This window comes from Carcharhinus amblyrhynchos, chromosome 21 (assembly GCF_965287045.1).
Source record: "Carcharhinus amblyrhynchos chromosome 21, sCarAmb.v2.hapA, whole genome shotgun sequence".
Lineage (NCBI taxonomy): Eukaryota > Metazoa > Chordata > Chondrichthyes > Carcharhiniformes > Carcharhinidae > Carcharhinus > Carcharhinus amblyrhynchos.
Genome location: NC_137344.1, coordinates 39601797 through 39615368, shown reverse-complemented (window position 1 = coordinate 39615368; position 13572 = coordinate 39601797). Strand labels below are relative to the sequence as shown.

Below are 13572 nucleotides of genomic sequence, written 5' to 3'. Positions count from 1 at the left end.
CACAATAATGTAGTTTACTCTTAACTGCCTTCTGAAATGGCTTATGTCAATGTAGGAGTACAGACCTCTGAAGATCCTGTGAGTGTTGTCTGCTAAGAGCCATCCTCACTCACCTGAGACCCCAGTCCCTCGTTCCTATAGCAGCTGGTGTTTCTCTGGCTGGCCCTCACCTCCTCCTGCAGACTAAATGGAGATTCTAGCAAGATGTCCATAAACAACCATTCCTTGCCTATTACTGAAAAGGGAGACATGTTGTTAAAGCTTTTCAACTTGCAGTCGTTCGAGAAAACACATGAATGCCAACTTTCTAACAATCGCAACAATTTATACGGCAGAACAAAGAGGTGTTGATTGGTTGGTAAGCCATCTCTGGTCAAGGTGTTGCTATGGAGAAAGCAAAGGGGATCTAGAAGTGGGTGGCACAGTCGTTAGCCCTGTTGCCTCATAGCGCCAGGGACCTGGGTTCAATTCCATCCTTGGGTTTCCTTCAGGTGCTCTGGTTTCCTCCCATAGTCCCACAGGTTGGGTGAATTAGCCAAGCTAAATTGCCCCTTAGTGTCCAAAGATGTGCAGGTCAAGTGGATTAGCCACAGTAAATGCAAAGGGTTACAGTGATAGGGCAAGGGGGTGGATCTTGGTAAGATGCTGTTTTGGAGTTGGTCCAGACTCGGGCTGAATGATCTCCTGTATGGTTCTATCTGCTCTCCAATCTTAGCAACACCTGTAAGATGCCTAAAAAGCTAAATAACAGAGCAGTCAGTCTTTTAGATGAAGAAATGAAAGAATGCAGGGATCAAATGTAGCTTGAGATTTGATGAAATCTCAACAAAGTGCCCAGAACATTGACTGATGTGTTCAAAAGCTCCCTTCAAACAAAATCAGTCAACCCCAAACAGCAAGTGAATAGTACAAGTTGAGCTGTGCTTTAAGGATCACTCAAAATACTCAACAATGACTGGTTCACTCCTGTTCCGCTGGTTACTGTAGGAGAGGTCATTAAATGAAGTGGAATCCTCCAAATTGCATTAAACCTCTTTAATGAACACTAGCTGACAATTTAATTGTCAATCAGCCCCTTAATGATCCTCAGGGTAGCCATTCCTCATGATGGCTTCAACTCCATCACCGAAGGTGGCATCCCATGCACAGGCTAATACTTGGTGTGGAGATGCCAGCATTGGGCTGGGGTGGGCACAATAAGAAGTCTCTCAACGCCAGGTTGAAGTCCAACAGGTTTATTTGGAATCACGAGCTTTCGGAGCGCTGCTCCTTCATCGGGCTAAACTGGCAGTGCAGTTTCAGATTCATCTTGATCACTTGCGTTTGGCAGCGAGCCAAAATCACCATTAAAATTTTAATTCCTCCACCCACTAATCGTCATGCAGCTGTCCTGAGCTGGAAGCAGGGAGGCGGTGATGTTGTTAGAAGCTCTCTAGCTGAGCTGCTTTGAAGTGTACAGGGATTTGATTTGCTCCCCTATCATTTATCTATAGGGTGTTTGCTGTGCCATCCCACCTGTTTAAATCCGTGTACTACAATCCACTTAATCAATCAGTTATCCTTTGTGATACGTTTTGATGGCACTGTCAAGTGACACAACGATACTTGAAGAAATGCTGTTGTAGATACTGATCACAGCCTTATCCCTTCCCTCTTTGTGGTGTCTCTATCCTTCTTCGAGTGGGAGCTGAAGGCCATTTCGACACACTGTTCAAGCATCATCATTAATAACCACCATGTGTTGCGCCTGTTACATGATAAGGTGGGACATGTGGCGCATGTCTTAACTGATCAGTCCAGCTAAGAACAAACTGAAGGTATTGAATACGGAAGCCACTCTGTCACTACTCTGCATGTTTATTTTGCCGTTTCTGTTGGAGAGTTATACAGTGCAGACGAGGCTCATCAGCCCATCGAGTCTGCATCAACAAAACCGCACTGAATGTACACTAATCCCACTTTTCAACATTTGACCCATAACATTGAATGTTACAACACTTTACGTGCTCATCCATATACTTTTTAAAAGTTATGAAGTTTCCTGCCTCTACTGTCCTCCCAGGCAGTACATTAGACCGCCTGTCACCCTCTTTTTATTCCTAAGCTCTATCCACAAACCTCTTTTGAAGACCGTTCCAAGATATCATCCCTCCTCGCTGCAGTAACTGACTCCTTAATTAATAATGCAGTATCACCTCTTCCTTACACCCTCCTCTATGCTTGCCCAATGATCCTCTACACTGAAATGCTGAGGTGCCAATCCAGCCACTCACTCACATTTCTGTGATGGCAACAATATCACAATCCATGTGTCAATCAACATCCTCAACTTATCAATTTTACCTATAACACTCCTAGCATTAGAGGCTATCCAGCCATGCTTACTCCCTTGAAATTCAAGTATACTGCACCTCTATTGTACTAATGCTCTAGTTCGCACCACTACTGAATTACTTTGAACTCCCCCCAAGAGCACTAGCAAGCTCACCTGCAGGGACGTTGGTCCCGTTCTGGTCTAGATCTAGACCGTCCCAGTTGTACCTCTCCCACCTTCCCCATAAATGGCCCCAGTAATCCAAGAATCTAAAACCTTCCCTCCTGCACCAACTCTTGAGTCATGCATTTATCTCCTGTATTCTCCGATTTCACTATCACGAGTAGTGATGGTTGGGGTGGGCTCTAATCAAGGGCCTTAAAACGATAAAGAGATTGGATATAATTGAAGGGGAGTCAGTTAGCTCAGTTGGCTGGACAGCTGATTAGTGGTGCAGAGCGACACCAGCAGCAATGGTTTGATTCCCGTACCAGCTGAGGTTATTTATGCAGGCCTCCCTTTTCAACCTTGCCCCTCGCCTAAGGTGTAGTGACCATCAGGTTCAAATCACCACTAGTCCATTCTCTTCCCCCCACCCCCTCAAAGGGGACAGCAGCCTAAGGTCATTTTTATCTTTTCAGTTGATGCGAACAGTGTTCTCTGTTGGGTAATCCAGGCCATGGTGTAATAGTCTAATAATTAGAGTTAGACCATTCAGAAATTAAGTCAGGAAGCATTTTTTTTCACACAAAGAACTATGGAAATCTGGAATTCTCGGCTGCAAAAAACTTTGGATGGTCAGTGCATTAACATTTAAAGTCATGATGTACAGGTACAGGACTTGATTAGCTGTAAAGACTCACATTTTAATCATTACTCTGTAAATTGAGTTTGTGTCTTTATATGCCCTGTTTGTGATTGGAACTCCCACTCACCTGACAAAGGGGAAAAGCCCCGAAAGCTAGTGGGATTACTATCAAATAAATTGGTTGGACTTTAACCTGGTGTTGTGAGACTTCTTACTGTGTGAACATTTAAATACAGTAAGAAGTCTCACAACACCAGGTTAAAGTCCAACAGGTTTATTTGGTAGCAAAAGCCACTAGCTTTCAGAACGCTGCTCCTTCATCAGGTGAGTGGGAGTTCTGTTCACAAGCATGGTGTATAAAGACACAAACTCAATTTACAAAACAACGGTTAGAAAGCGAAATAATGGTTGGAATGCTGAAAGCCACTGGCTTTTGCTACCAAATAAACCTGTTGGACTTTAACCTGGTGTTGTGAGACTTCTTACTGTGTTTATCCCAGTCCAACGCCGGCATCTCCACACCTTAACATTTTAAAGGCAGAGATTAATAAAGTAAGAAATAGATATTTCTTACCAATTTCTAAACGCAGTAGTTAATTATTTGCCTTGTGAGTTACTCACGTGCCTGCAGGCATTGATATAAATACTCCATAATTTGACACTTAAGTAATAATTCTGATATAATATAATGAATAATAAAATGCTATGAACTGGAACATCTCGCACTCAATAGAAGTGGAGGGTGTATATGTTCAATCGTGTGCATTTCGCTGAACAACCAGATTCTAACTCTTCGGACTCTGGGCAGCTTTTGGGCGTATTATCATTCTCAGATTAATTTTGTAATGTGTTTCACAAATAAAATCGGAGGATACATCGAACGTCCGGCACAGTTCTTTTTTTGTGAGTAATACTGCTTTAAACCACTCAGCTTGAATTAATGTGAGAGATTCATTGAGCAGAAGATAACGTTAAGATGGTTAGATTTTTGAAAGCCCTCCAGGCAAAGACAGTTATCTATTTCAAACAATAACTAAGGCACAATAAGTCTGTGTGAGGTAGAGTGATAATGAATCATTGAATTATGGTAAATGAAGAGGAGTAGGATTCATTTTAGTGCGTTTCTGATTTGATTTTAAGGTATTTGGATATCATGGAACATGCTCTTGGTGCTGGTGAAGCTGTACTAATTGAAAACCTAGAAGAATCTGTGGATCCTGTGTTGGGACCTTTATTGGGTCGCGAAACCATTAAAAAGGGCAGGTAAGAACATGAGGGGACAGACTTAACATGCATTGTTCTTTGCCATTTCTGAGGAACATCTGAAGTCTCATTCCGAAGCCTTTGTGGTAAAGGCGCACATAGAGTCGTAGAGGTTTACAGCATGGAAACAGGCCCTTCAGCCCAACTTGTCCATCCTGCTCAGTTTTTACCACTAAGCTAGAGCCAATTGCCTGCATTTGGTCCATATCCCTCTATACCCATCGTACCCATGTAACTGTCTAGACTGTCTAGATGATTTTAAAAGACAAAATTGTACCCGCCTCTGGTGCTGCCTCTGGCAGTTCTTTTCAGACACTCGCCACTCACTGAGTGAAAACACTGCCCCTCTGGACCCTTTTGTATCTCTCCCCTCTCACCTTAAACGTATGCCCTTTAGTTTTAGACTCCCCTACCTTCTAGAAAAGATGTTGACGTGAATGTTTTGGTGCAAGTTTAGCTCTCAGTCATGGCGTTAATACTTCTTGAACTCTGATTCTTTGTGAACCATGTTTTCTTTTAATACATATCAAAAAGGATTTAACATCTGAAGCTTGACTTTGCGAATGATCTCAACAGGCAAAAGCTCATCAGTGAAAAAGCTGGGCTGGGATCTTCCCACAATTGCACAGAGTGCTGGATCAGGCAGGAGATGCTGTGTGAATCTCACTCGCTTCACAGACACCTTTGCTCACCCAATTAAACAGCACTCTACGCTATTTCAAAATTCTGGCGAGTATCGTAGAGCCAGCCGAGGGTGGATGGCTGAACACGCTGGCAAAGCCAGTTTTAAAGGGAGCCCCAATCTCAAGGTTACATTTAAGCACCTACCCCCTCAACAGACCCTACCCCCCACCCCCCACCCCCCAACCATCACACCATGACATCGGGACACCACCCAACCCACCACAACACTTAGATCAAGACACCCACTACCCTCATCCCCCTTACCCACCACAATGCCATCATCGGGGCACAACCTCCCCTCCCCCTCCCCCTCCCCCCCACCATAGCACCAATACTAGGGCAACCCCCAACCCACCACAACACTTAGATCGAGACATCTACCACAATGCCATCATCAGGGCACCCCCCCCCACCCCCCATCCACCATAACACCAATACTGGGGTGACTCCCCCTCCCCCCCAACCCACCACAATACTTAGATTGAGACACCCACCACTCTTACTCCCCTTACCCACCACAATGCCATCATCAGAGCACCACCCCCTCCATCCACTATAACACCAACACCAGAGCAACATTCCTAACTCTTCCCCTCCTCTCCCTCCACACACACACACACACACCACAATGTTAACATCAGGGCACTCCCCCAACCAGCCACCCACTATAACACCAACACTGGGGCACCCCGCTCCCCTCCACCCACTCACCACAATGCCAAAATAGCAGCCATTATAGGATTTGCGCCCATAGCTAATGGGGCTGCTACATTGCACCCTTGGTCTTTCTAGCCAGCCCCATGGAGCCAATGCACCATATCAAGAGGTCCTTACCCCATAACCACCCAGTATGCCCCTGGCATCGAACTCACCCCAGGATCAATTAGGGGTTGTTTGCATTTAAAATCACATTGCATCACTGGCACTGGCACAGCTTGGAGTCAGGACTCAGACTGTCCCGTGTGTCAGGTCCCCAATCCTGGACTGAAGTACCAGCTTCTTATCTCACTGGCAATGATCAGAGTGATAGGAGTTTGAATTGTATCAATGTTCTTTGTGATTGAGGCTAACGAGGGGCCTTTTCTCACCAGGTGCATTAAAATTGGTGACAAGGAATGTGAATACAACTCCAGCTTCCGTCTCATCCTCCACACTAAACTAGCAAATCCTCACTACCAGCCTGAGATGCAAGCCCAGTGTACTCTCATTAACTTCACTGTTACCAGAGACGGCTTAGAGGACCAACTCCTGGCTGCTGTAGTCAGTATGGAGAGGCCAGACTTGGAGGAATTGAAGGTAAACCAAATCTAACTTCATTATTTATCGAAACACTGTATGGCACAACACGTTTTCATTGCCCAAAGGGTGTATCTGCTCGTTGATTTATTTGACTTACAGTACAGATGAAGTTTTTTTTGCCCGCCATGGCTGTATTATCTGTTTGAAGGAGCTATCCAATGGTTCACTTCCCTGTTCTTTTCCCCACAACTGTGTAACACTTTCCATTTCAAGTACACGTCCAATCCAGCAGCCTGAGATAACGATTGTATTGCCGGCATTTCATAACGAGAAACGTCAAAGTTGACCAATTCTTTCCTGTGTAAAATAATGAATCGGCTGCTGTTCCGCCATTTTGAATCGGATCAGAATGCTGACACCTGGGATCAAATATTTCTCTGACTTGTTATGATTAACGTGTCAAATGAAAATTATACAATCCATAGAATCCTCCAGTGCAGAAGGAGCCCATTCGGTTCATCGAGTCTGCACCGACCACAATCCCACCCAAACCCTATCCCCATAACCCCATGTATTTACCCTAGCTAGTCCCCCTGACACAAAGGGGCAGTTTAGCATGGCCGATCTACTTAACCCACACATCTTTGAAGTGTGAGGGGAAACAGGAGCACCCAGTGGAAACCCACACAGAGAGGGGGAGAATGTGCAAACTCTACACAGACGGTGACCCACGCTGGGAATCGAACCCAGGTCCCTGGCGCTGTGAGGCAGCAACACTAACCACTGTGCTACCGTGCCACAAAATGACAGGCAGGAGCAGATTGGCTGGTCTGTCAAAACTGCTGCACACTCTCAAAAACTGGGACAGCACTGACACGATGCGCCTTATTCATGCCCCCCACTCTCCGATTCCATATACCTCCCCACCCCCACCAACCCTGTAAGCAATTTCTTGAGAAGAACAACAAAAACTCCTGAAAGAAATCCAGTGCTAGTAGGAGGAGAGCGAGAAATGCAAGCTTTATAATCTATGGGAATCTCCCTGCTTGATGTAACGATATCAGAAATGTAAATATTTGAGTTTCGTCATATTGAAATGCGCTTTCTTTCCTCTAATGAACACTGGATCATCAAGGTAGTCTCCCCTACCTCGCACCGCTTTAAGATATGTTGTGAATTGCAGGAGACAAGTAATTTTGAAATGCAAATGTTGTCTAATTGGCAAAATGCTTCCCTTATGAGCGTTCCAATGAGGCCACTAAAGTTTCACGAACGTAGCTCCTGCTATTCCTAAATTAAGTTTTAAAAAAAATTGTCTGCTTCTTAATTGTGATATTGCTAGGCTATTAACATAAATAGTCAAGTTTGACCCATTAGCATAATTTGTCGATATATTCTTCCAGCAGTCCAAATAATTTTCAGGTTTTGCAAATGCACAGTTCGCGGTTTTAATGGAAAAATCTATATGTTAATGATTCAATTTTGCATACATACATTAGACATAGTTAATATACAAAGCTGTGTGCACGTTGGAAATTACACTCAGCGTAATTCCATTTGTACTCTTAACGACCTGGTCTCCCATCTAAACAGGGAAATGTCCATTCAGGCATGAGATCCTTATTTGATTTATTATTGTTGCATGTATTGGGATACAGTGAAAAGTATTGTTTCTTGCGTGCTACATAGACAAAACATAACATTCATGGAGTACATTGGGGAGAAGGAAAGGAGAGTGCAGTGTCACAGTCACAGCTAGAGAAAGATCAGCTTAGTACATGATAGATCCATTCAACTATTTGGTAGGTCCATAAGGGATTGGTATGGGCCAAAGTTCAAAGCAAAGCTTGGCACTGCTCTCTGCTGTAGCAGCTCCTAAATTAAAGTCAAATGGATCAAGGGTCTCTTTTTCTTGAGTAACTTACATTGAACTTAATTCATGAGATAAACTAAATCATGGAGCAACCATGATGAATGTTGCTTCCTCTCCCTTCCCATCTGTTTGTTTTCTCAATGTACTGAACTCCTCAAAAGTCATCCAACTCTTGTTGAGACACAGTCCCACAGAATAGCAGCAACCATCCACTAGCTTAAAAGTAAAAAGTGAGCAGGTGGGAGGTTTAGAGGGGGATTTGAGGAGAAACATTTTCACTCAGAGGGTAGTGAGGATCTGGAATGCACTGCCTGGGATGGTGGTGGAGGCGGGATGCCTCACATCCTTTAAAAAGTACCTGGATGAGTACTTGGCATACCATAACATTGAAGGCTATGGGCAAACTGCTGACAAGTGAGATTAGATGGGAGATCAGGGCCTTTCATGCATTGGTGCAGACTCAATTGCCTGCACTGCACTGTAGGATTCTGTGATATCTTAACTGCTGTTCATGTATGAGCCTTAATAGCAAGGAATTCAATTGGATTTGATATTGTAGCTGAATCCAACTCTTTCAATAACAACAGCAGTTATGAACTAGATTTGTACAACACCTTTACCAGTATAAAACATCCCAAGTACTTCTCAGAAACTTTATCAAACATCATCTGATTCTGAGACATATGAGAAGATATGAAACAGATGACCAGAAGCTTGGTAAAAACAAGTTAAGTTTTAAGGAAGTCTTGAAGAAGAGAGAAGTACAGAGGCAGGGATCTTTAGAGACGATATTCCAGTGTTTACAATGGAGGCAGCTGAAGGCACAGTCGCCAGTTGGTGAAATCCAGGAATGAACAGAAGACTAGAAGTTTTTTTTATAGTTTAGATTATAGTTTATTTATGAGTGTCACAAGTAGCCTGACATTAACACTGCAATGAAGTTACTGTGAAAATCCCCTCGTTCCCCCTGCACCAGTGTCTGTTCAGATATACAGAGGGAGAATTTAGCATGGCCAGTGCACCTAATCAGCATGTCTTTTGGACTGTGGGAGGAAACTGGAGCACCCGCTGGAAACCCAGGCTGACACGAGGTGAACATGCAGACTCTACATAGAAACCCGAGCTGGAAATCGAATGTGAGGCATTAGTGTTAACCACTGTGCTAAGTCACTACTTTTTGGGATGTGAGCATCACTGGCAAGTGGTAGCATTTATTGCCCATCCTAATTACTCTTGAACTGAATGGCTTGTTGGGCCATTTCAGAGTCAACGACATTGCTGTGGGTTTGGAGTCATATGTAGGCCAGACCAAATAAGAACGGCAGATTTCCTTCCTTAAAGAACATTAGTGAACCAGATTTTTTAAAATGAAAATCAAAAATTATTTCACTATCATTATTAAATTTATAATTCCAGATTTTTATTGAATTCAAATGTCACCACTGCCGTGGTGGGATTCAAAGCTGGGTCCTCAGTGCATAACCTTGGGTCTCTAGATCGATTGTCCAGTGACAATACCACCACCTCCCCAGGAGGCACAGAAATCTCAGATGGTTGTAGAGTTGTAGGGCAGGAAGATTTGAGGGATTTGAAATAAAGGATGAGGATTTTAAAATCTAGGGCAGGCCAGAAATGAATAGACATCAACAACTACAAGCGTGACGCTGAATGAGATTTGAGTGAGTCGGATATATGCAATGGAGTTTTGGATGAGCTCAGGTTGAGTGGAAGATTGGAGGTTGTCTGGAAGAATGCTGAAAAGGCCAAGGTGAGGTGTAACCAGCAAAGGAAGCCAGTAGTGTTTCGGCAGGTGGGATTTTAGGCAGAATGTTACAGATGTGGAAGTAAGCAGTCTGTGATGGCACTGATGTGTGTTCAGAAGCTCACCTGTGTCTCGTAGGCAAGATGCGCTTGGAAAGGGAATGAAAGGACGTGGGAGAGAAATTGGAGGAAGTTGCAAGTTCTTGGGGCTAGGACAGGAGGAACCTTTGGAGAAATGTGGGCCAAGGGAAAGGAGCAAAATTGCAGAAGCAGCTAAATGAATGGTCTCAATCTTAGTGATAAAGAGACCCACTAGTGGCTGTGCTTAGTGTCATTGTATAGAGGTCAGGAATGGGGAATACATTGCCCATCACTCACCCAGAGGCTCTGAAGTCAATTGTAACATCCAGTCTGTCATCCATCTTGTTTCTCTGCATGACTCCGTCCAAGACCCCAAATCATTGAGGGAATTCAATTGCTTCAGATCCCTACCTGTATCCCAGCTGCTGTATCAATAATTGCAGTATCTTAGAGTTGTAATATTAGCTCTTTCCCTTCAGAGAAGTCGACCCATGCAGCGTTCAGCAATTAATTTCCACACCTTGACAACGACACTTGCGAACATTATAATCATTATTCTATGTTCTCTGCTTCTGGGGATTGTGAAAGTTATTGAAAAAAGATTCCACAGAACCTCAGTCAGAGACTGAATCACCTTCAGGCAAAGATACACACATCTGACATTTGAGAGCTTATAGGTAGCAGAAAATTAAGAATGTATTTCTCTTTTGTATTTCCTTCCTACTACTTGTAGTAGAAACAGATGATAAAGTTCAAAGGGCACCTAGCCACTTTAAGCGACTCTGCTGTCGTCATAGTCCATTGTGAAATGGCACAGTGGGTTAGCACTGCTGCCTCACAGCGTCAGGGACCCGGGTTCGATTCCCAGCTTGGCTCACTATCTGTGTGGTGTTTGCATGTTCTCCCTGTGTCTGCGTCGGTTTTTCCGGGTGCTCTGGTTTCTAACCACTGTCCAAAAGATATGCTGGTGTATTGGCCATGCTAAATTCTCCCTCAGTTTACCCGAACAGGTGCCAGAATATGGTGACTCAGGAATTTTCACAGTCAATTTTTTGCAGTGTTACTTACGACACACTTAAAACCTTGACATTAAAGCAGACCATAACCTAATCAATTTGTCAGCCGCAGGATCAAACTCTGTGTTGCCAGTAGGTTGTGTGGCTAAAGTGGATTAGGGGTTACGGGGATTGAGTGGGTGGGGTGTGTGGGCCCGGGTTAGATGTGGAGTCAGAACACAGTCAATGGACTTCCTTCTGCACTGTGAATTTTCATTGCTGAAGATGCCACTTTAGTAACAAAATCCTGCAGCCATCAGTACCACTGCTGCCTGCGTTTGATGCCAACTTAGTGAGACCACTAATGCAAGTGGTATGAATGTGCACTGGTAATTTGCAAGGTAGGCATACATGGCATCAAGAGTCAGCAGCAGATGCTGATCTGACACCGGATCCACTCTGTTTGATGTCGTGGAACAAGTGGCCTTTTAAAAAGCTGCTCACGTTTCATAAAACCAGTGCGTAGTGGTGCTCCAGATTTGTGAAAATTTGGAGTAATGGCTTAATGGTTATATTAATGAGACCATGTTGTTGTTGGTGGGTGACACATGCATGATATCAAGAATCAGATAACTGAGAGGCTGCAAGGGAGTAAGACACAGAGCAGTCAGTTTAACCCTGGTGATAGGAACACATGGAGAAAGAATCATTCAGGACAAAATTAACACTCTTATGGGCAAATGCAGGTTAATTAAGGAGAGCCAACATGGATTTCTGAAGGGAAAATTATGTTTGCCCAAGTTGCTTGAGTTTCTTGAGAAGTTGACGGAGAGAGTTGGTAAAGATGGTGCTGTTGATGTAGTATACACAAACTTCCAGAAAACATTTGATAAAGTTCCGCGTAATGGAATTGTGGGCAAACTTTTAGCTCATGGGATAAAAGCGAATGAAGCATCATAGAATCCTGACAGTGCCATTCGGCCCATCGATTCTGCACTGACCACAATCCCACTCAGGCCCTCTTCCCGTAACCCCACATATTTACCCTGCTAATCCCCCTGACACTAGGGTCAATTTAGCATGGCCAATCAACCTAACCCGCGCACCTTTAGAATGTGGAAGGAAACCAGAGCACCCAGAGAAAACCCACGCACACACTGGGAGAATGTGCAAACTCCATGCAGACGGTGACCCAAGCTGGGAATCAAACCCAGGTCCTTAGTGTTGTGAGGCTGCAGTGCTAACCACTCTGCCACCATGCCATCCAATCACATGAATATGAAATTGATTGAGTGACAGGAAACAACAAGTAGTGGCTGATGGATTTTTATTTTGGGCTGGAGGAAGGTTTGTACTGGAGCTCTTCAAGGGTCAGTGCTGGGATGCTTGCTTCTCCTGATGTATATTAATGACCTAGACCTTGGTGCACGGTACACAAATTCAGAATCTGCAAATTCTGCTCTGCTGTGGGTCCATTCCCATTGGCTTCCAGTGGGATTAGGTTTGGATGTATCACTGTTCCAATGTGAGTCAAGATTGTGTGGGATGTGAGGAAGGACTTTGCGCAGTGCATGAAGGGGACATCCATCACCATCCCTGGAAATGGAACTGAGATCCAGAGTGCAGTTCTCCCTCCAACAACATGGAGTGGAATATAGCTGGTTAATTAGCATCGTGAAGGAGTTGGTGATCTCCAGCAGAGGGTCAGGCCACTGGTTGTTCATCTGCTTCATTCTGTGATTGTATCCCTGTGTTGGCTGTTGTATTCATCACCATAGACTTCACGATGAATCGTAATGGATAATATTGAAAGGTGCCGTCTAACCTTAGGTCATTTGGACATGATGGTGATTTTATTTTTGTTCATGGGACATGGGTGTCATTGGCTGGGCCATCATTTATTACCCATCCCTGAGAGCATTTAAGAGTCAACCACGTTGCCTTGGGTCTATAGACGGACCAAGTAAGGTAGCAGATTTCCTTCCCTAAAGGACGTGAGTGAACCAGATGGTTTCATGGTCATCATTAGACTTTTAGTTCCAGATTTTATTGAATCTGCCATGGTGGGATTCAAACCCAGGTCCCCAGAGCATATTATCCTGGTTCTCTGGATTACTAGTCCAGCGATGACACCATAATGCCACCACCTCCCCATTTGTTGCACTCCAACTTTCACAGTGGCTATGAAGACTTTATTAATGTCAGAATGGAAAAGTTGGTTAGGCTGTGGTGTAAGTCAGCTACAATTCCATTCTTGGCATGGTGCACTGCTGCAATAAACTTGAAGCCACACATACAAAGCTTATAGGTGCTAGCTTCATCAATGTGTGTCTCTTGGAGAATATGAACATCAACTACATTGCCTTTGCCAATTCATGACTGGTTGTCACACTTTGCTTGTGACACATCTTCCACATTTCATTGGCAAAAGAGTTCTTCATATATTACGAGAAGGGTCACAGTTGAATTAACACATGTGCAAGCAAGCTATTAAGCATATCAACCTATCATCAGCATGTGACACTGTGTGGTGGGTGTCATTGTTTTCTGTTAG

The 13572-nt window shown here is 44.0% G+C and overlaps 1 protein-coding gene across 1 annotated transcript in view; it reads left to right on the top strand.

The window, feature by feature from the left end:
* The window catches only part of dnah9 (dynein, axonemal, heavy chain 9), a 521732-nt gene that overhangs the window by 355521 nt on the left and 152639 nt on the right, over positions 1-13572 (top strand). Inside the window, exons 54-55 of the mRNA XM_080209043.1 lie at positions 4263-4385; positions 6161-6365. Coding sequence (XP_080065169.1) covers positions 4263-4385; positions 6161-6365 — 328 coding nt within the window. The remainder of the gene's footprint in view (positions 1-4262; positions 4386-6160; positions 6366-13572) is intronic.